This window comes from Pectinophora gossypiella, chromosome 2, assembly GCF_024362695.1.
Source record: "Pectinophora gossypiella chromosome 2, ilPecGoss1.1, whole genome shotgun sequence".
In the NCBI taxonomy this organism is placed as follows: Eukaryota; Metazoa; Arthropoda; class Insecta; order Lepidoptera; family Gelechiidae; genus Pectinophora; species Pectinophora gossypiella.
Genome location: NC_065405.1, coordinates 17,305,814 through 17,327,799, shown reverse-complemented (window position 1 = coordinate 17,327,799; position 21,986 = coordinate 17,305,814). Strand labels below are relative to the sequence as shown.

Here is a 21,986-nt window from a genome sequence, read left to right as displayed (position 1 = left end):
TTTTTGGGTCACACATTGTATCGTCACTTTTATGTCTAATTCTAGAGATCGTTGAGCCAATCTGGCATTGAATGACAGAATCGAAGCTGTTCTTGAATTTAATGACGACTCGCGCCAATCTGGATAGAATTTCTAACACCCATGTGGTAATTTTTGGGTCACACATTGTATCGTCATTTTTATGTCTAATTCTAGAGATCGTTGAGCCAATATGGCATTGAATGACAGGACCGAAGCGGTTCTTGAATTTAATGACGACTCGCGCCAATCTGGATAGAATTTCTAACACCCATGTGGTAATTTTTGGGTCACACATTGTATCGTCACTTTTATGTCTAATTCTAGAGATCGTTGAGCCAATCTGGTATTGAATGACAGGTTCGAAGCTGATCTTGAATTCAATGACGACTCGCGCCAATCTGGATAGAATTTCTGACATCCTTGTGGTAATTTTTGGGTCACACATTGTATCGTCACTTTATATCATAATTCTAGAGATCGTTGAGCCAATCTGGTATTGAATGACAGGACCGAAGCTGTTCTTGAATTCAATGACGACTCGCGCCAATCTGGATAGAATTTCTGATATTTTCGTATGGTACTTTGTGGGTCTCAAATTATATTATCACTTTAAGTATATCATAATTCTAGAGATCGTTGAGCCAATCTGGTATTGAATGACAGGACCGAAGCTGTTCCTGAATTCAATGACGACTCGCGCCAATCTGGATAGAATTTCTGATATTTTCGTATGGCACTTTGTGAGTCTCAATTATATTATCACTTTATGTCATAATTCTAGAGTTCGTTGAGCCAATCTGGTATTAAATGACAGGACCGAAGCTGTTCTTGAATTCAATGACGACTCGCGCCAATCTGGATAGAATTTCTGATATTTTCGTATGGCACTTTGTGAGTCTCAATTATATTATCACTTTATGTCATAATTCTAGAGATCGTTGAGCCAATCTGGTATTAAATGACAGGACCGAAGCTGTTCTTGAATTCAATGACGACTCGCGCCAATCTGGATAGAATTTCTGATATTTTCGTATGGTACTTTGTGAGTCTCAAATTATATTATCACTTTATGTCATAATTCTGGAGATCGTTGAGCCAATCTGGTATTGGATGACAGGACAGCAAATTGTATAGAGACATGAAGCAATCTGCTAATGAATTTGACTTACAGGAAAAAACTTGATTCGAACACGGACAGACCAAAATAATTTTCTAAGTGATATTATACTTGTGATATTAAATACAGTGATATGAAATCCCATGATGACTCGAGCTATACTGGTGAGTGTTGTAGTTGCTAACCGATTGATCGTAATATTAAGAACCATCGATGTTATTGGGTATTTCTAGACCATCGAAGTGAAGGGATTCGCGAAAATGTTCTTGGGCATTCTAGACCATCGAAGTGAAGGGATCCGCGAGAGCGCGCGCGATAGCGCGTTGGCGCTCGAGCGATCCGACTGAACGAAGATGGTCTAGAATGCCCAAGAACATTTTCGCGAATCCCTTCACTTCGATGGTCTAGAATGCCCAATAACATACTACTGGTAGCCTATGGCGTTGTAAATATACAGTGGCTTATAAAACACATTCAAAATATTTAGTTTTATAACACTTAGTAGTAGTTTTTAACGAAGTTACTTCTTGTGATTTAATGATTAGGTACATATTTGTATGAATATTCCAAATGTTGCTAATTATTTTAATTATTCATTTTGAGAATGGATGTCAAGGAGTGGCTGTCAAGTTGCCTTTGATTACTTGTGGCTCTAGGCGTGAGTTTATGTATTGTGTATTTTGCGAGAAGTTTGTTTCAACAAGTTGGCTATTTTGGGAATTGGCCCAATTACGAAAATTTTTCATCGCTTGCAATATTATGAATAAACTTGAACAAAGGCAGTGCTTTTCAATGTGGGCACACCCTAAGAAATCTGTCAGCCGCTCGTCATCCCTTACCCATATCTTCGACATAAGACCTTGAACGACAGGCAATAAGCCTGGAAATTGCTTCCTCATGTTAGAATCGAATAGGAATAAGAACAGTATATTATAATAGATATTATTCTTAAAAATATATATTCATTATATGTATATTCATTATTTATTATTTTTATTTATTATTATTTTTTTTTTAGTTGTCTTTGATTACTTGTGGCTCTGCCCACCCCATTAGGGATTACGGGCGTGAGTTTATGTATGTATGTATGTGTATATATATTCATAGATGTTATACATACATATATTATATACACAGCCTATATACGTCCCACTGCTGGGCACAGGCTTCTCCTCAATCAACCGGCACACACAGATGTTATATTTTATTTTATTAGAAAGTCAAAATGAAAGCATTGAGAAGTATGAGTGGGGTTCTTACCCCAGATTGGAAGATGAAAAATGGTAAATTGAGAAATGTAAGCATAAGAACTACATACTAGTCACAATAATAAAGAGGATGCAAGTGGCAGAAGTAGAAGTTCCTCAAAGAGGAAGAGTTAGAAGAATATACCATGATTAAATTTAGGACGATTTAGGTCTAGACTAGGCAGTCTAACGGACGGAATAGAAGAAAGAGTATGGAAAGGCCCTAACGCGCATTTTGTATGAGAACCGCTATCGCCGGTCAACCCGATGGATATTCCTCGGTTATGTATTATGGTAAAATTATATCTATTACTGATTTCTCGAGATATCAAATCTTCTTTAGAAAGTATTTATAAGTCTATTATAATATTTCGTTACATAATAATTGGGTTAAGTCGGGGGTTTTGAGTTATTTTATTCTTTTTTGCTTATTTACTAATACTCCTGCAAACAGATAACTTCGATAGCTCTACTGGTTCTCATAGCCACTTTACCGGTAATGTATATTTTATGTGATAGGCTGCAATTTTATCATTTGTTTTCGTAAGATACTGCACACAAAAGTATTTTTTACTAAATAGCCGATTCTAGTAAGGTTTTTAGCTTTTCTGTGATAAGGAGGTATGCTCTCCATCGAAGCCACTTTAATTTGTTGTTTTCTTTCTAATTATAGCACGTACACATAAAATCTTTTCACGTTCTCTATGTACATGGTACGTACATTAATCTATATCTTCTTCAATAGAATTTGAGGTGGTTGCCCCGCGACAGAGCGTCACACATCTCCTTGCATGATTCGATATTTGTTTTTTTGTCCTGCAGGTTATAATGCAGCACTACCTTTTAATATACGATCGCGAAGCTCCGTGTGTCGAAAAGTTTGTGGACAAGTGGAGTGCAATCTTGGAGTATGAACTATTTGCTCCAACGTATGTCGCGCGTGTCACGCTCATTTGCTCTTTCCAACATCTTTCTTCTATTCAGTGCTCCACTAGTGCTTCAGAATTATCATGGCTTATCATTAAGCTTTAAATTATATTATTATGACGGCGTGGCCATTTGAACCTTCTTTATTTTACTTTTTTATTATCTTAACTCTTCATTTTTATCCCGTTTTTCACAGGGTCCGCTTACCTAACCTGAAGATTTTACAGGTCCGGTTTTTTTACAGAAGCGACTGCCTGTCTGACTTTTCAATTCGCGAAGGGAAAACCAGATTAATACAGTGGTCACATACCTCCGAAAATGCATTCCTCAGCAATGTTGGTTTCCTGCGATGTTTTCCGTCACCGCTGAGCATGTGGTAATCATTTATGATCCAAACATGAATTCGAAGACAAATTCGACAGTCATTAGTTTAGGTGCTGGATTCTAATCTGCGACCTCAAAGTGAGAGGCAAGCGTTTTACCAACTAGGCTACCACGGCTTCACGAGTTTTTGTAATAATGCGATATGAATTTATCGAGTTCGTCACCGGTATTTGAATCAAAAACGACATCAAAAGACAATTTCTTCCTTTTACAGATTCGGAAAAAGCTTATTGGGTAAAATTTCCATAACAGTTAGACCGTAAAACTTGTTGAATAACTGTAACGGGACTTTTTATCATTTAAATAGCACCATCGTTCACTGTCGTTATATTTTCCATCCTAATTTGTCTCAAGAGATCTTACTTTGGTTGATTGTTTACATTCTTCTGCGGTGATATATTTACTCGACTGCGATGAAGCAAAAAGGAGAGTTATGTGTTTGATCGCTGTGTGTGTATGTGTGTTACCACGTAACTTCTAAACCCCCTGCCAGAATTTAACAAATGAGGTGTCACTAGAAGCGTCTTGATCGTCCGGTGGTTAAATACTATATAACGTTGCGTAAAATTAATGTGGCGCCCTCTAGAGGACATAAATTGAGGACAAAAAAGAATTTTAAAATGACAGTTGAACAAAGTCTGTTAAGGGATTTTGTCGTCTGCAACATACTTGGGTATTTTCCTTAATGTGTCATTTAAATATTATTCCTAGACTTAAAATTTCTCAGAATCTAAATGACAAAATACACGTTGTGTAAAAAAAACACGACACTTTAGCTTTTCACCTGATATTTTATCAAACACTGGCCCCGATTCCTGTAGACATTTCCTATATTTATTTAAAGTTATATCCATCATTTTCTTACTCGCTCAAAATGAAAGGGCCCGATGATTGACAACTGTTAATTTTAAAATGAATAAATGAATAATCCGAGAAAATAAAATAGGCATCGCTGATATGCAACCCGTTTGACATGTGCTGTCAACTTAATTCTATCGGATCATTGGCCAATATCAAATTTTGGGAGGGATTTTTATATTTCTGTGTAAAATTGTTTTGTTAAACGTGGTTGCATATTTTTTGGCCTGTCCCTTTCCTTTTCGGCGGATGAGAAAATGACAGGTCTAACTTAAAAAAATTACGAGTATTTGTAATCTATCTAGCGCCGACTACGCGGGCGCAACTTGCCTCAGCTTATGGAATTACGCTTTTATATTTTTCAACGGGTAATGTCTGGTCTTCTCTCTCTCTCTCTCCTTGGCATTTATTATTCCCATCTGATGGTGGGTAATGTCTGGTCTTGTTTTTTATATATTGAAAACTTTTTGCGGGCTTAATTAAATCTCTTGAATGACTTTAGACATTACTTTTCAATTTGAATGATATGGGGATAATTAATTCCAAATCCCTGCTTCTATGTTTTTGACAGGCTAATATGTACAATGTATTGATTTTACTGGCGCCTTCCTAAGACAATAATTATGATACCAACACTTGCACAAACATGGTATCTACTTTCTCACTGCAGGCAAAGTCCTCGCCTATAACTCACTCCTTGCAAGGAACTTCAGATAAAACTATACAGTTATCCTGCATCCAGCATACTCATTGGTTTTCGAAGTCAACGCCCGATAGTCGGTACGGGGCGGAGAGTTACCTATCTATAAGTAGAATTCTTCATTCTATGACGGACTTATTATATCGTGTGGGTTATGAGGTGGAGTACCAACCTCATCAACTCTGGTTAGAGTTACTATTGAGCTGCCAAAGGCCCCTGACATGACTCATGTATGATATGTACCATAAGTAAATACGTTCTCTAATAAATATGTGAACATTATATTTAGGTACTTTAAATAAATGATATTTTTTTCTTACCTTTAACAAACTGATTGTGGTTTCTGATCACTCGCTCGGCGTTCTTACGCGCTATGTAGAACCACTCTGAAGTGTTACTCAAATATTTGTACTCCACAGCCAAATCCTTCGCCAGAATCAGCCCTTCAGGCAGTCTATACGCGAACGGACAAAACAACTGGTAGTCCTTATACTGATATTGATCATAACAATTCCCAGCGGCGAATATATCATCATCAAATTCTACCATAGAGAACACACTGGCATGTAACAAGTATTCATTATGCATTACGGAAGGACCGGCGTACTTCCACAGTCTAGTTAACATGTTAGCTCTATTCACAGCAACATCAGCTTCTATCCTAAAACGTTCTTGAGCATATCTATCCACAACACCTTCACCTAAATTTAAAGCGGTCCCAGCAGTACAATTTTCTCCTAACAAATGTTGAGTCTCTATCAACCTAAGGAACTTAGTAACAACGTCTTCGTGAACACTTGGTTTTGTATCTGTCACGTTATTTTCACTCACTGTGTCATTGTCTTTCACTTCAGTACTCATAATGTCTTCCATGCTTATTCTTTGGGTTTCGTTGTTGTCATAACTACGCTCTACGTTGACGAGGTGGTCTGTCAAGGAAACCTCGATGTTGTCTTGTTTCTGAGGACTTGTCACTGGCAGCCCAGTAGGTCTTCCTGAGAAATTTCCAAACAATTTCTGGAATGCTAGTATCTCTTTATCTCTGGCACCGTCATCATCCGGAGCTCCATATGGCCTTAAAGCTGATACCACCGGATCCTCTCCAGATTTATCGATACTTTCTGAAACAAGAGATAAGCTTTTATTAGAACATAACATTTGAAGTGTTCTTTTATTATTCTTGTGTGAGTCAGAAGGGATTACACTGGGAATCTGAGACTATGAATATTTATTCCAAGGATTGGATTGTTCTCAGTCGTAAAACGTTATGTCCACACTGACATATTTAATGGAAGTAAGTCACTAGCGGAGGTAATTTAGTAAAGTGACGGGAATTTATTAGCTGCTTTGTAATTAGCAGGAACAGACAAACAGGCGGACGTTGAAGAATTTTTATTAGACGCGTCGATACAATTTGTTCTCTTTAAGGAACAGCCTCCGTGGTTTAGTGGTTAGAGCGTCAGGCTCACGATCTGGAGGTCCGGGTTCGATTCCCGATGGGGACATTGTAGAAATCACTTTGTGAGACTGTCCTTTGGTAAGGACTTTTCAGGCTTGAACACCTAATTGTCTGAAAAAGTAAGACGATTCCGTGCTTGGGAGGGCACGTTAAGCTGTTGGCCCCGGCTAGTAGCCGTAAAAACACCTTCAACAACCCCCAGTGGAGCAGCGTGGTGGAGTGTGCTCCATATCCCTTCCGGTTGATTAAGGCGAAGCCTGTGCCCAGCAGTGGGACGTATATGGAAGGAAAAGGGTTATTTTTTTTAAAACGTCCGCGTTTTTAGAAGCTGTATTTTATCACCTGCCGTAGATTACTATTACGCAATTTTCTCCTTTATTCGCGCGAGGTATATCATATGTCATCATCATCATCATCAGCCCATAACGTCCCCACTGCTGGGGCACGGGCCTTCCCTATAGATGGATAGGGAGATCGGGCCTTAAACCATCACGCGGGCCCAGTGCGGATTGATGGTTATTAACGACTGCTAATGCAGTCGGGACCAACGGCTTAACGTGCCTTCCGGAGCCGTGCCGTGCACGGAGGAGCTCGAGATGAAAACTTTTTTTTTGTGGTCACCCATCCTATGACCGGCCTTTGCGAAAGTTGCTTAACTTCAACAATCGCAGACCGAGCGCGTTTACCGCTGCGCCACCGAGCTCCTCAAATGTTACTTGTTCTTTTAATATGGATGTATGTAAAGACGTTTTTCGCGTAAGGAGGATTTCGCAAGAAACAAGCTTGTAAAATCTCCCGAATCCCCCCATAAAAGGGGATTCTGTTTATGGGGGGGACAAATAGCGAGTTTCATTACTTCGAAGGCGCGAATTGATAGCCAACATTATTTATTGGTAGCAATTTTGTTTCAACGCGACTTTTGCCCTATGTAGCGTAAATTCAATAAGTTCCGGTTAAGGTTTTATTCGTCAATCGCTTGTGATTTTGTTTACAGACAAAACTATTATTGCATGCGCGACAGCCCCAACACCATCCTGCGCGCGATGGCGGACCGGTGGGACTCACGGTTGCTGGCCCGATGGATACGACTGCACGCAGTCAAGTAAATATAGTCTGCCGCCATCGGGGGTCCAACCGGCCTCGATTACTTCTTTGTTACTAATACTAGATTTAAGTTTGTAATGTTACTAACAAATATGGATGTTTTTTTATAAGTCCGAAATAAACTTTTATTATTATTATAGCTCTAACCAAGCGACAAGCTTTGATGGCTGTTTCGATATTGTAAAGTACAGCAATAAGGTACATTCCAACTAGTCAAATCAGTTACTTTTCAAGGGTCAGTTTGGCGGTGCAGAGAGGCAACGTGGCCAGTCTAGGGACTTTGCCTCGATGTGGTGAACTGGAAGACTTTTTTATTTATAGCTTTTATTCTTATTTTAAAATTTGTTTTTAATAATATGTGTGTTGTTACAATTGTAGTTGAATGGAATGTACTTGTTTATGTATTTTTAATTTATTCAAGATTGAATGATTTGACCATGCAGCTTGTTACTTTTTACTAAACGTCAAAACACGAAATTACAGTGGAATTTGTATGAAAAAGCAACCTGTGACTTCATAGAAAAACATGACAAAATGTCACACTTATTATTGTCTTTATCTAAACTCATCATCATCATCAGCCCATAACGTCCCCACTGCTGGGGCACGAGCCTTCCCTATGGATGGATAGGGGATCGGGTCTTAAACCATCACGCGGGCTCAGTGCGGATTGATGGTTATTAACGACTGCTAATGCAGCCGGGACCAACGGCTTAACGTGCCTTCCGAAGCACGGAGGAGCTCGAGATGAAAACTTTTTTTTTGTGGTCACCCAAGTTATGACCGGTCTTTGCGAAAGTTGCTTAACTTCAACAAACGTAGACCGAGCGACGGTTATTAAAACTCATTATAACTTAAATAGAAAACGTTTAGTATGATCTAATCTAAACCGCCGTGCGTGTATGAAACGATTGATGAATGTGGAGGAAGCAAGAGAAGTGTGTCAGGATCAAGGCAAATTGAATTCCATAGTCTCTGTTTACCCCGGTGAGAAATAAGCGTGAGTTTATGTATGTATGTAAGTTACATAGAAAAAATAATAACGTTGTCACCTTTACATCTGTCCTTATTTAGTCCTTCCTAAGGACAGTGTACGCGCGAACACAGGTGCACTCTTGCCCCTACCGCCCTGTATCCAATGGAACGGGGAGCTGCTCCGATCGGAGAGCGGTAGGAACGGCATCAGCATTAGCAAGGCCTCTAACGCTGCGGACCGAAAGCTAGCAAGCTAGGTTTTTTTTTAGGGATCATCGGTCGATCTTAACGGGAGACATCCGTAATAGGAGTGGTGAGGAAGGGGGAAAAGGATACTGTAGCAGAGTACAAACTCTGCACATACTGGCCTTTTGTTCTGACCATCATCATTTTAAATTACGAAATTCTCATTCCATTCCATTCGCATTTTCTTTCATTTTACTATTTTTTGACGCACTGCATCCCTGACCTTCATATAAACAACAAGTGTATTATACTGTTTAGGGCCGTGCCCTCTGAAACCCTCCTCAGTGCCCTCCTCGTGTGAAATGTGTATATTGTGAACTACTTATGTATATTTGTTAAGTGTTCTTAATAAACTATATATTCCTGCTTGCTGTTGCTTCTACTTTATCATCGTCATCACCAGTCATTTCCCTACTCTGCCGGCACGTCGGGATACCATATCCACCACCCAACGTGCCGCAATACTACTGCCACAGGAGGAAGAGGGGGGTGACAGTAGTAGCTAGAGCAGTTCGGGGTCGCATACCCGTAGCGGTTCTCTACCGACCAGTACCGGGCAGATATCTGGCAGAACCACCCTCTCTGAACGTACACCCTTAGTAATCAAAAATTTCATAAATTTATCTTTGATCTAGAAAACTATCCAATTTGCTCCGCCAATTTAGTTATAAGTAAATTAATATGAAACTTGATGAACACAATATAGCAGACCTAGTTGTTTCTTTGAAGTAATTTTTAATTAATACGGAACTTGAAGAGCGGGACAAACGTCAAAAAGGCTATCATAGCGTGCTGTTAATTTAGGAAACTTATTCATTGTATAACAGCCTCCGTGGTCTTGTAGTTAGAGTGTTTTTTTTTTTTTTCCTTGTTCCCCTGCCACACAAGAAAGGCAGGGTCATCGGTATACAAACATAGCTTACGTGCTCCTACTTAAATTCTAGGCCTGCCCTTTTTTGGGCCCTACACTCTCACTCATCCATTCCAGTCCTCTAGTACCATACAAGTTCTCGCATTTATTCCTCTCGCACTTTTATTCATCATCTTTCATTCTTTTCATACTTATACCTATTCTATTTCTTATTCTAGGGTGGGAGAGAAAACACACTTGACAATTACATTTTCCATCTTTTTTTTTATTACAAACTACAACAGTTGTTTGTTATGTCCTATTTTACATTTACAATTTACTTAATTCTATTTAAAGTCATTATGACTGTAGTTAGAGCGTTAGGCTCACGATCTGGAGGTCCGAGTTCGATACCCGATGGGGACATTTTCGAAATCACTTTGTGAGACTATCCTTTGTTTGGTAAGGAGTTTTCAGGCTTGAATCACCTCTTCTTCTTCTTCCTAGCGTGAATCCCGCCGTCTTGCGCCGGGGTCCGCTTTCCTACTGTTCTTCCTCCACTTTGCTCTATCCTGGACATCGTCTTCGGATAACCCGCAACTCTCCATGTCTTTCTCCACGACACTCAACCATCTCAGCTTAGGTCTTCCTCTACGTCGCTGACCAGTAATATTGAAGTCGAGTGCCACGTTGCCAATATACTCAGGCGGTCTTCTTTTAACATGCCCATACCAACGCAGCCGGTTTTCTTGCAGTTTGTCAGCCACGTCACGTACACCGAGGCTACCGCGCACATACTCGTTGCGGATCTTGTCGAGCCTCGTCACGCCGCACATCCAACGTAACATCTTCATCTCTGCAACTTGGATGGACTGGACATGTTTTTTCGTTACGGCCCACGTCTCGCTTCCATAGGTTAAGACAGGTCTTATTACTGACTTATAGATAAGCCCCTTCAGCTTTACAGGCATTCGGCTATCACAGGTAACGCCAGTAACTTCACGCCACCTGAGCCAGGCTGCTGATATACGGTGCTGTATGTTGCTCTCCAAATTTCCGGAACTGCAGATTATTGTCCCCAGATATTTGTACTCCTCGCACTGTTGAACAACTTGTCCATCTACCACTATAGGGTCAGCGCTAGGGTTCTTGACGTTGCATTCCATATATTGGGTTTTAGCTACACTAAGTACCAGCCCACCTGCCTGCAACTGACTTTTCCACGCTGCGAGGGCATTCGCCAGTTCTTGTCGGCTTGATGTGCAAATCGCTACGTCATCTGCATATATGTAGGTCCATGTGGCTACTTTCTGAGCATCTTCAGTGAGGGTATCGAGTACGAGACTAAACAAATACGGACTGAGTACTGAACCTTGATGAACACCCTCAGTCACGGGGATGGATTGTGTGACTCCTACTGTAGTTCGTACAAAAGAGCGGACATCCTTGTACATGTCGGCTACGATGGTGACGTATGCCTCGGGAACATTTTTCCTTCTGAGACTCCAGTATATTGTATTTCGGGGCACACGGTCAAAAGCCTTTTCCATGTCAAGGAATGCAATGTAGTGGGGTTCATCTTTTGCTCTGTGCTCTTCAGTAACCACGGTCATTGCAAAGATTGGATCAATAGTTGAGAGCCCTGGGACGAAACCATACTGATTCTGAGAGAGACAGCATTCCTGACGGAGACGGTTATCTATGATTCTCTCATATAACTTCATGGTATGGCTCATTAATTTTATACCTCGGTAATTATTACATTCATAGCGACTTCCTTTGCCTTTATAAAGTGGGATGATTGTACTCATCCTCCAAGCATCCGGCATGCATTTAGTCTCCAGGAGCATGGTGTTGAACAGATTCTCCAGTATTACGACTCCGGTATCACCCAAACACTTCCATGCCTCAATTGGAATGCCATCCGGACCCAACGCTTTCTTATTTGACATTTTATTTAGCGCGATCTTAATTTCTTGAGCTGTTATAGGGTAAATCAAACCCAGATTTACATCCTCCTGAGGCAAATTTATACTTGCAGTGTTAATATATATATATATATATAATATATATATATATATATATATATATAATATATATATATATATATAATATATATATATATATATATATATATATAATAGGCTTGAATCACCTGATTGTTTGAAAAAGTAAGACGATTCCGTGCTTGGGAGGGCATGTTAAGCCGTTGGTCCCGGCTATTTGTCGTAAAAACATCTCCACCAACCTGCATTGGAGCAGCGTGGTGGAGTATGCTTCATATCCCATCTGGTTGATTGAGGGGAGGCCTGTGCCCAGCAGTGGGACGTATATAGGCTGGTAATGTTATGTGTATTCATTCTATAAGGAAACGAGACAAAAGCGCGCCATAGCATGGCTCCATCATTTCATCACAACACAAACTGAGCCCTTCCCTTTTGCCCGTATTCGTTATATTCATAATTACCCAGTTCTTATAGCAAATGTACCTAAATTGTTACTGGCAATAAATTTATTTTATTCTTATTCTTAAATCATAAAAAAAATCATCATCCCCTAGCATTATCCTGTTTTTCACAGGGTCCGCTTACCAAACCTGAAGATTTGCCAGGTCCAAGTTTTTACAGAAGCAACTGCCTGTCTGACCTTCCAACTCGCGAAAGGAACCAGCCCAATACGGGTTAGGTAGGTGACATACTTCCGAAAATGCATTTCTCGGGAATGTGGCTTTTCTTGCGTTGTTTTCCTTCACCGCTGAGCACGTGATAATCATTTATGATCCAAACATGAATCCAAAAACAAATTCTTCAATCATTGGTTTAGGCCTGTGCTGAATTCGAACCTGCGGCCTCAAAGTGAGAGGCAATCGTTTTACCTACTGGGCTACCACGGATCTCAATTAATGATTTTAGTAAACCTATTCATTCTATCAAGAAACGAGACAAAACATTTAATAAAAAATGTAGGTACATTTTGTTTTAATTCTCTTCTGGATGTATTTTGTCAAGGCTTTGGAAGCTGACTAATATTCTTCCGCAACGTACGCAAATCAAATCAAATCGAATCAAATCAAATCAAATCAAATCAAATCAAATCAAATCAAGTCAAGTCAAGTCAAGTCAAGTCAAGTCAAGTCAAGTCAAGTCAAGTCAAGTCAAGTCAAGTCAAGTCAAGTCAAGTCAAGTCAAGTCAAGTCAAGTCAAGTCAAGTCAAGTCAAGTCAAGTCAAGTCAAGTCAAGTCAAGTCAAGTCAAGTCAAGTCAAGTCAAGTCAAGTCAAGTCAAGTCAAGTCAAGTCAAGACAAGTCAAGTCAAGTCAAGTCAAGTCAAGTCAAGTCAAGTCAAGTCAAGTCAAGTCAAGTCAAGTCAAGTCAAGTCAAGTCAAGTCAAGTCAAGTCAAGTCAAGTCAAGTCAAGTCAAGTCAAGTCAAGTCAAGTCAAGTCAAGTCAAGTCAAGTCAAGTCAAGTCAAGTCAAGTCAAGTCAAGTCAAGTCAAGTCAAGTCAAGTCAAGTCAAGTCAAGTCAAGTCAAGTCAAGTCAAGTCAAGTCAAGTCAAGTCAAGTCAAGTCAAGTCAAGTCAAGTCAAGTCAAGTCAAGTCAAGTCAAGTCAAGGCAAGTCAAGTCAAGTCAAGTCAAGTCAAGTCAAGTCAAGTCCAGTCAAGTCAAGTCAAGTCAAGTCAAGTCAAGTCAAGTCAAGTCAAGTCAAGTCAATTCAAGTCAAGTCAAGTCAAGTCAAGTCAAGTCAAGTCAAGTCAAGTCAAGTCAAGTCAAGTCAAGTCAAGTCAAGTCAAGTCAAGTCAAGTCAAGTCAAGTCAAGTCAAGTCAAGTCAAGTCAAGTCAAGTCAAGTCAAGTCAAGTCAAGTCAAGTCAAGTCAAGTCAAGTCAAGTCAAGTCAAGTCAAGTCAAGACAAGTCAAGTCAAGACAAGTCAAGTCAAGTCAAGTCAAGTCAAGTCAAGTCAAGTCAAGTCAAGTCAAGTCAAGTCAAGTCAAGTCAAGTCAAGTCAAGTCAAGTCAAGTCAAGTCAAGTCAAGTCAAGTCAAGTCAAGTCAAGTCAAGTCAAGTCAAGTCAAGTCAAGTCAAGTCAAGTCAAGTCAAGTCAAGTCAAGTCAAGTCAAGTCAAGTCAAGTCAAGTCAAGTCAAGTCAAGTCAAGTCAAGTCAAGTCAAGTCAAGTCAAGTCAAGTCAAGTCAAGTCAAGTCAAGTCAAGTCAAGTCAAGTCAAGTCAAGTCAAGTCAAGTCAAGTCAAGTCAAGTCAAGTCAAGTCAAGTCAAGTCAAGTCAAGTCAAGTCAAGTCAAACCAAACCAAACCAAACCAAATCAAATCAAATCAAATCAAATCGAATATACTTTATTGCACGGAACTAAAATTTCAACAATCAGACATAACACATGAAAACAATACAATTTACGCACATTTTACACACATTTTTACATTGATTTATTTATGTACGCACTGTCAGAATTTTCAGTTTTAAATGGAATTATAATTACTATAACAGAATCAGAGATTTATGAGAATTAAAACAAAACAAACAAACAATTTCAAAGAATTAGTCTGGCGATTCAGAGGGGTAATGCTGGCAGCCTGTTGGGCATCTTGCCTCGATGTGACGTATTGGAGGAGGTGTTTTATTTATAATATGTGTTTGTTTTGTTTTTAATTGTACTTAGACTATGAGTGCTTTTTGACAAGACTATAACAGAACCAATGAGGTCGATTATATTTTGTTAGGTCGCTTTTTGCATTGTAATTTCGTCGAATCTAAATAAATAAATTTGGATGACGTCATCAGAATAATTCGGCGCGTAATGTCAGTGTCATTTTCCAAATTAACAAATCAAAAATCGACCTTCTGCGCTACTGATTATATGATGACAAAATATTTTTAATTTGCTGGCACGTTAGAGAGTCTTGAGAGCAATCATTCCATGACATTAATATCTACATTAATTTGAGATACTTAAATATCTATTATGTGCTTTAATTATGATAATAACCGCGAAAACTTAAAACAATGTAAAAAACATGACTGTCTGAATGTATCAAAAGCCCCCCACAGAACACAATATGTGTAGTACTTAAAGAGACCCAAAGGAGATACTTGTAAATAAATACTCAAAGTCACAAAGATCAAAGTTACCAACTTATAGGTATAAAAAGTATCCACTTGTATAAAAGTGGTTGAACAATTGCCTTCTTCAGACTAAAGGCTTTGTACAAAAATCAAGAGAAATAAATGCTTTTTCTTTTATTTTGTTACCTATATCAAAACAAACTAAAAACTTATTTACAGTCGGGAAACTAATGTCGCCTTTGTTGATGAAATCAGAAATCAGAATCATTTATTCAACGTAATTATCATGGATAAACTTGTTGAAGGTCAATGTAACATTTTTGAATTTACGTCATATCGCAGGGTGTTATGGCTGAGGAGAAGAAATGACAACAAACTGCAACAGCAACACATCTTTTAAAAACCAATGAGGATATACATTACAAGTTATTTAATAACTAGAGGAACACATTAAATACCAGACATTTTTATCATTTAGGTAGTCATTAATCTTATAATAAGCTTTTTTACACAAAGTAAGCTTCACATGAGCTTTAAATTTATTTCCTGACTAATTTAAAATATTATCTGGTATTGTATTGTAAAAACGTATACATAACCCCAAACGATGTCTGGAGACAATTATTTTTCAACGGCAAAATTAGAGCTTCTCTTAGGTTATCCTTGGTAATTTACGCAAGTTGGTACGGAGCTCTCGATAGGCGAGTCGGACTCACACTCAACTAGCTTTTTTTGTGTTTGATTGATTTAGGGGAGACATGTAAAAAAAATTGTGAGCGAATAAACAATATATATTCTATTTTTTTTATTAAAATATTTTTTTTTCATTTTTTTATTCTTTTATTATTATATTATATTATTATTATTATATATATTTTTTGTATTGTGATTTCTGATTTCTGTGCCCAGCAAATTTTCCGTCGCAAAATTTATGCTATTTTTTGTGGTTTTTTTTTTAATTATGTTCAGTTCCATACTTTAACGACAGAAATTCCACTTGATTACAACTAAGAATCATGGTCTGAATCATCCCTCAAAGTTTTCGTTACGATGTCACTAAGACGTATAGGCTATTAGCGTTTACGTGACTATACTCTATTTAAGATTTGTAACGTACTTCCTGTTAGCCTAAAGTACACCTATTTATTAATATTAAATAACCATAGCAATCCAGACCATAGAAAACTTGTTGAGCATGGCCAGTGTACACGGACCTTGTCGACGGGTAGGTATGTTGTACCACGAGTCAACAACTACTTCGGTGACAGAACACTCCGTAAACGAATACCGTATCTGTACAACATGCTGCCGGTCGACATACGTCAGGAGTGCAATATAAATAAATTTAGTAAATCTTTATTTAAACATCTTATGAAAAAGATCTCTTAGCTTTAAGTTAACTGTAAGTATTTTAAGACATAATAACTGAACGAACTCCACTCCCGCAGACAAACCGAGGAATTGGTTTTGTGGGGTTTTAGTGTAACAAAATTTTCTGTATTTTTTTATGAAAAATAAATATTTTACTTACTTACTTATACTATCAAGCAGCAGTTATAAGCTAAAATTGTTACTGAATCCGCTTTGTACCAGAATTTTACATGCTATTTACCACGTGCCAATGGCACCGAGAACTGTACCAATTACCAATGAACTAACGGTCTTTTGAAAGCATTTACTGCAACCTACTCTACATTTTATTTTAAGCGCAAAATTTCAATATTTATGACCTACATAACAAAATAAAGAGTCTATATTATATGAGAACATCCTTTACCCATTGTTTTAAGTTTACGCGGTTATTATCATAATTAAAGCACATAGTAACGGGTTCTTACCGCGTTTAAATGGGAATATGAGACTCCCGATATTAATGGCTCTACCTACTCCACTCCAATCTCATCAGTCATCCCGTGATCATGGCACTTGCAACAGTGTCGAAATATCGGGAGTCTCATATTCCCATTTAAACGCGGTAAGAACCCGTTATTATGTGCTTTAATTATCCTTTACCCATTCTTCTTTTATCATGTGGGTTTTGGGGTGGATTACCAACATCATCAACCCTGGTGTCAAAGGGCCCTGACATGGCTCATGTAACGACTACGTACTTATGTCTCTTCCAAAGCACGAATCATTTTACTTTCGGACAATTACATGATCAGCCTGTAATGTCCTTACCAATCAAGAGATCATACAGTGATTTTTGTGATATTTTTCCACCGGGATTCAAACCCGTTACCTCCAGACCGTGAACCCAACGCTCCAAGGAGGGAGGAGGTACTTAATTAAGCGTAGGTACTTTTATGACTCTTTACTGAAATGCAACTAAACGCAATTGTGAGTTTGCTATTACTTACTTACCTACGTGTGCGTACGGGATCCATTCTAAAACATTTTTCTCTATTTCAGTGGAATTACTAAAGTTGTAAGTATAACATAATGAATTTATTTCCTCGTAAAAAAATGGGTTTCCTCGTAAATAATATCTGTGAATCGCACTCTATTTATATAGTTGGCAAAGTGCCTAGCGGGTCACAGTGCCACACGGTGCGAGTTGCGACGCAATAAACACACTGGGATTACTTTACAATAGTGTAGCAAAGACTAACCTAACTCCGATACCGATCCCGCCGCCGTGGTCGGTGATTTCCGTCACCGCTTATCGCTATCAACCCACTAGAATCGATTAAATCTTTCAAGCATAATCCACCCAGACGACGCCCTGAGCCGATGTTCGCGCCCTACAGGGCACTTTGAGGCCGGTTGTCTTAAATTTTGCACCGGGTGAGAGCCCTCAGCGCTTCCCATTTGTCCGGCCAAGCAGTTAATGCCTTTGCGTTACGTCACAATAAAACATATAAATAGCCTTTACAAGTCACTCCGGCTAAATAGTTAATGCCAGCGGCAAATCTACAATAATTCACGTCAAAAAAAATGAACACGTCACTGCTGGACACAACCCTCCAAATAGCTGCAGTGTAGCATCACCATAATGCGTAAGCAGAACTTATCGTGTAGATATAAGCATTCTAGCATGATATATGTATTGTGAAATGAAACGGCAAATTGTATCCGGGACATTACTCAGTATAACTAAGAACGGGAGGATGAAAAATGATGCCGAATTCTAAGCTTGATGAAACGAGCAATGTGCTATGAAATATCCCATCCAAATATGGAACATTTTTGGGTCAAAGAATAGGAAATTCAATAGGTGAAGGGTTTATGGGGAAAAATCGTCCGCGTTACGAAATAAAAACCATTAGATGACGTAAGCGAAATTCGGATAACTCTAAACATCTGATTGCGCGTGCGATTCAGAAGAATGCAGTTTACTTTTACCTTAATTAGGAATTGTATTTGTTTGAAAGAATTTCGTTTGGATCATAAATGACTATACGTGCTCAACGGTGAAGGAAAACATCGTGAGGAAATCCACATACCCGAGAAATATTTCGGAGGCATGTGACCTAAATTTGTATTAGGCTGGTTTTCCTTTCGGATAGGAAGGTAAGACAGGCAGTAGCTTCTGTAAAAAGGGTAAGTAACCCTGGGAAATACAGAACAACGCTAGGGAAATGATGTAGACTTGTTTTTGTTTTTGTTTCTTAAATTGTTCTCTACTCCATAAATTACGAAAGAACAATTCCAGATTAGGTATAGTTGATACAATAAAAGCGATCAAAATCCCATTTATACAAATTAAAGTTCGAGTCACGCAAAAACAAAGAATCGCGTGCATAAATAGTACAGACGGTTAAAACTGTTCCTAAATTAAAAAAAAGCGGCCAAGTGCGAGTCGGACTCGCCCATGAAGGGTTCAGTAACAGCAAGTAACATAATATAAAAGTTTTTTTTTTAGTTCGTAGTAACTTTTGATGTTTTAACTATGAAAGTAAATTACGGTTTACGTTTTATGATGTATAAAAAAAAACTACTTACTAGAATCCGGTTCAAACCAATTTTCGTTGGTAGTTTGCATGCATCATATATTTTTTTTAGTTTTATCCTCCTATTATTTTAGAAGTAACAGGGGGGGGGGACATTTTACCACTTTAGAAGTGTCTCTCGCGCAAACTATTCAGTTTAGAAAAAAATGATATTAGAAACATCAATACCATTTTGGAAGACCTATCCATAGTTACCCACACGTATGGGTTTGATGAAAAAAATCTTTTTGAGTTTCAGTTCTATGTATGGGGACCCCCAAAATTTATTGTTTTTTTTTTTCTATCATTGCATAAAAATCTTAATGCGGTTCACAGAATACACATATTTATCAAGTTTCAACAGTATAGCTATTATAGTTTCGGGGAAAAGTGGATGTGACATACGGACGGACGGACGGACAGACATGACGAATCTATAAGGGTTCCGTTTTTTGCCATTAGGCTACGGAACCCTAATGAAGGATTTATACAAAAATATTACACAGCAAAATCAACATTTATTGTTTATCACATAAAGTTAATGGGGCGGGCTTTTTGACGAGTGCAGTAAATAGCATTATTTTTGTTAATTATTTATGTAATTTCGTGATTATTCATAAAGTTAATCATCATTCTCCTGTCCTTATCCCACTCTAGGTGGGGTTGGCACAACATGTATTCCTCTTCCATTCATGTCTGTCAGTCGTCATCTCGGCACAAGTACTCACACCTTCCACATATATTCATCATACAAAATTCATCCACACTTGCTTGGGTCATGCACTACCCCTACGTATATCCATCCACATTCACCCTCATAACATTTTTCGTTATATGCCTTTCATCTCTCCTCATTACAAGCCCAAACCAAGCTGGCCTTTTGCTCCTCAATTTCTCAGTGTCCGGCGCTACTTTTAGACTTCCTCTTATGTATTAATCCCTAATCTTTTTCATTCTAGTCACACCACACATCCATCTTAACATTCGCATGTCTGCCACATATACTCTTCTTTCATCCGTTTCCTTTGTCACTTTCTTCTTCTCTTTTATCGTGTGGGTTGTGAGGTGGATTACCAACCCCATCAACCCTGGTGTCAGGGTTACTATTAAACCGCCAAAGGCCCCTGACATGGCTCATGTAACTTGCATCAGTAACTAGTAACCGGGACCAACGGCTAAACATGCCTTCCGAAGCTCGGATCATCTTAATTTCGGACAATCAGGTGATCAGACTATAAAGTCTATACAGGTTGTGAGAAGCTGCAGTAGTTTTAGGCGGATGAGACGTTCGTTATGTAAAAATTGACGATTCAAAGTGTAACTATGTTACCTACTGAATAAAGATATTTTTGAATTTGAATTTGAAAGTCCTAACCAAACTTGGATCACAAAGTGATTTTCGTGATATGTCCCCACCGGGATTTGAACCCGGGACCTCCGGATCGTGAGCCCAACGCTCAACTACTGGACCACGGAGGCCGTTTGTCTCTCTTTATTTTGATCAGAATAATAATGGGTGGAAGGTGTAAATGTGCGTGGGTGTAATAAAAAGGGTCATCATTTATACCAAAAATGAAGATTTAGATGCATAAGTCTGGTATCCATGAGAGCAGATTACACAAAGGGAAATCTGAACAGCGCCATCTATATTGCTTTTAAGGAACGTAACCTATAAAGTCCCTCATTGCAAATTGGCTTTCTCCTGTGTGATTTAGGTACCTATGTACGTCTGTTTTTCTGTCGGAATAAAGCCAAACAGCACGGGATTAAACATAACATTTAAAATATACAAATAAATATTTGCAAATCCCGCAAAAACCACACAAGTGTGACTAAACTCGCAATGAATAAGATTAAGATTACATTACGTTCTTCAATATATGCATACGACAATAAGTCGATTTGAAACGGCTTCAGATAAGCCTGCCGAAATCGTCTAACGTCTTACCTGAGCCAAAATCTAATCTGCTAAAATCGCAGTAGCTAACCAGCATGTTCACTTTATTTATTTATTTATTTATTTTATTTATTTATTTATTTATTTAGATATCCAACAGCATTAACAATAGTTGTTTACTTATATAATACATGTACAAAATTTCTTCGCCAATAACAGGATATCATAACATGCAAATTTAAATGAACCGTGTTAGCGTGTGTGTGTGTGTGTGTGTGTGTGTGTGTGTGTGTGTGTGTGTGTGTGTGTGTGTGTGTGTGTGTGTGTGTGTGTGTGTGTGTATGTGTGTAGTGCGATGTAATAGTGTGATAATTACTTACGAAAACATTAACTTACGTATTTTATATTATATTGTATTGTATTATACCTATACAAAAGACAATGAAATAACAAAATAAATACATACATATTAACATAATAGCACAATATATCTAATTATTATATGTATATATTATAAATATAATATGGATTTAACTACATGATGGTTATTTATGTGCTTATAATTTATAATTTAGATAACCTCTCGAGTACAAGTTTCTTAAAAGAAGGTTTCGATAAAGCATAAATGTCAAAATCACTAAATGTATTATTATAAACATTAAGTGCTCGTGAAGTAAAATCGTTGCTTCCGTAGTTTGTGCGATTCAGCTGGATATGAAATACTTTATGTAAGGGATGTCGAGGGCGTCGTTGTGGCGTGATAAGAGAGATAGATGATGTAAGTGCGGGACAATCAAGACTTGCGTTAACTATATCGTGCAAAAAGGCCATGTCCAGTAGTATTCTTCTATCCTTCAGATTACTGACGCCGTGATATATGCATCCCTCCTCATAGGATGGTAATTTTATTTTGTCTCTATAATTAAGGTGTTTAATGAAAATTTTTTGAATGCGTTCAATTTTTTCAACATATTTTTTGTATTGTGGATTCCATATTACGCTTCCAAACTCCAAAACACTTCTTACATAGGCATAATAGACCATCTTAATGCAGGCTATGTCGTCAAAGGGCTTACAGACTCGCATAACAAATCCTAGATTTTTATAGGCTTTTTCAACAATCGTGTCAATGTGTTTGCTGAAGGAGAGTTGGCTGTCCAAAATAACGCCCAGGTCACGAGACTGTACAACCCTTTG

At 38.3% G+C, this 21,986-nt stretch overlaps 2 protein-coding genes across 2 annotated transcripts in view; one reads left to right on the top strand and one right to left on the bottom strand.

The window, feature by feature from the left end:
- The window catches only part of LOC126375821 (probable G-protein coupled receptor 158), a 122,836-nt gene extending 113,836 nt beyond the window's left edge, over positions 1-9,000 (bottom strand). The window contains exons 1-2 of the mRNA XM_050022897.1: positions 8,913-9,000; positions 5,575-6,375 (exon numbers count right to left, since the gene is read on the bottom strand). Coding sequence (XP_049878854.1) covers positions 5,575-6,375; positions 8,913-9,000 — 889 coding nt within the window. The remainder of the gene's footprint in view (positions 1-5,574; positions 6,376-8,912) is intronic.
- LOC126378021 (tripeptidyl-peptidase 2) overlaps positions 1-21,986 on the top strand; it is a 477,445-nt gene that overhangs the window by 335,362 nt on the left and 120,097 nt on the right. The window lies entirely within an intron of this gene.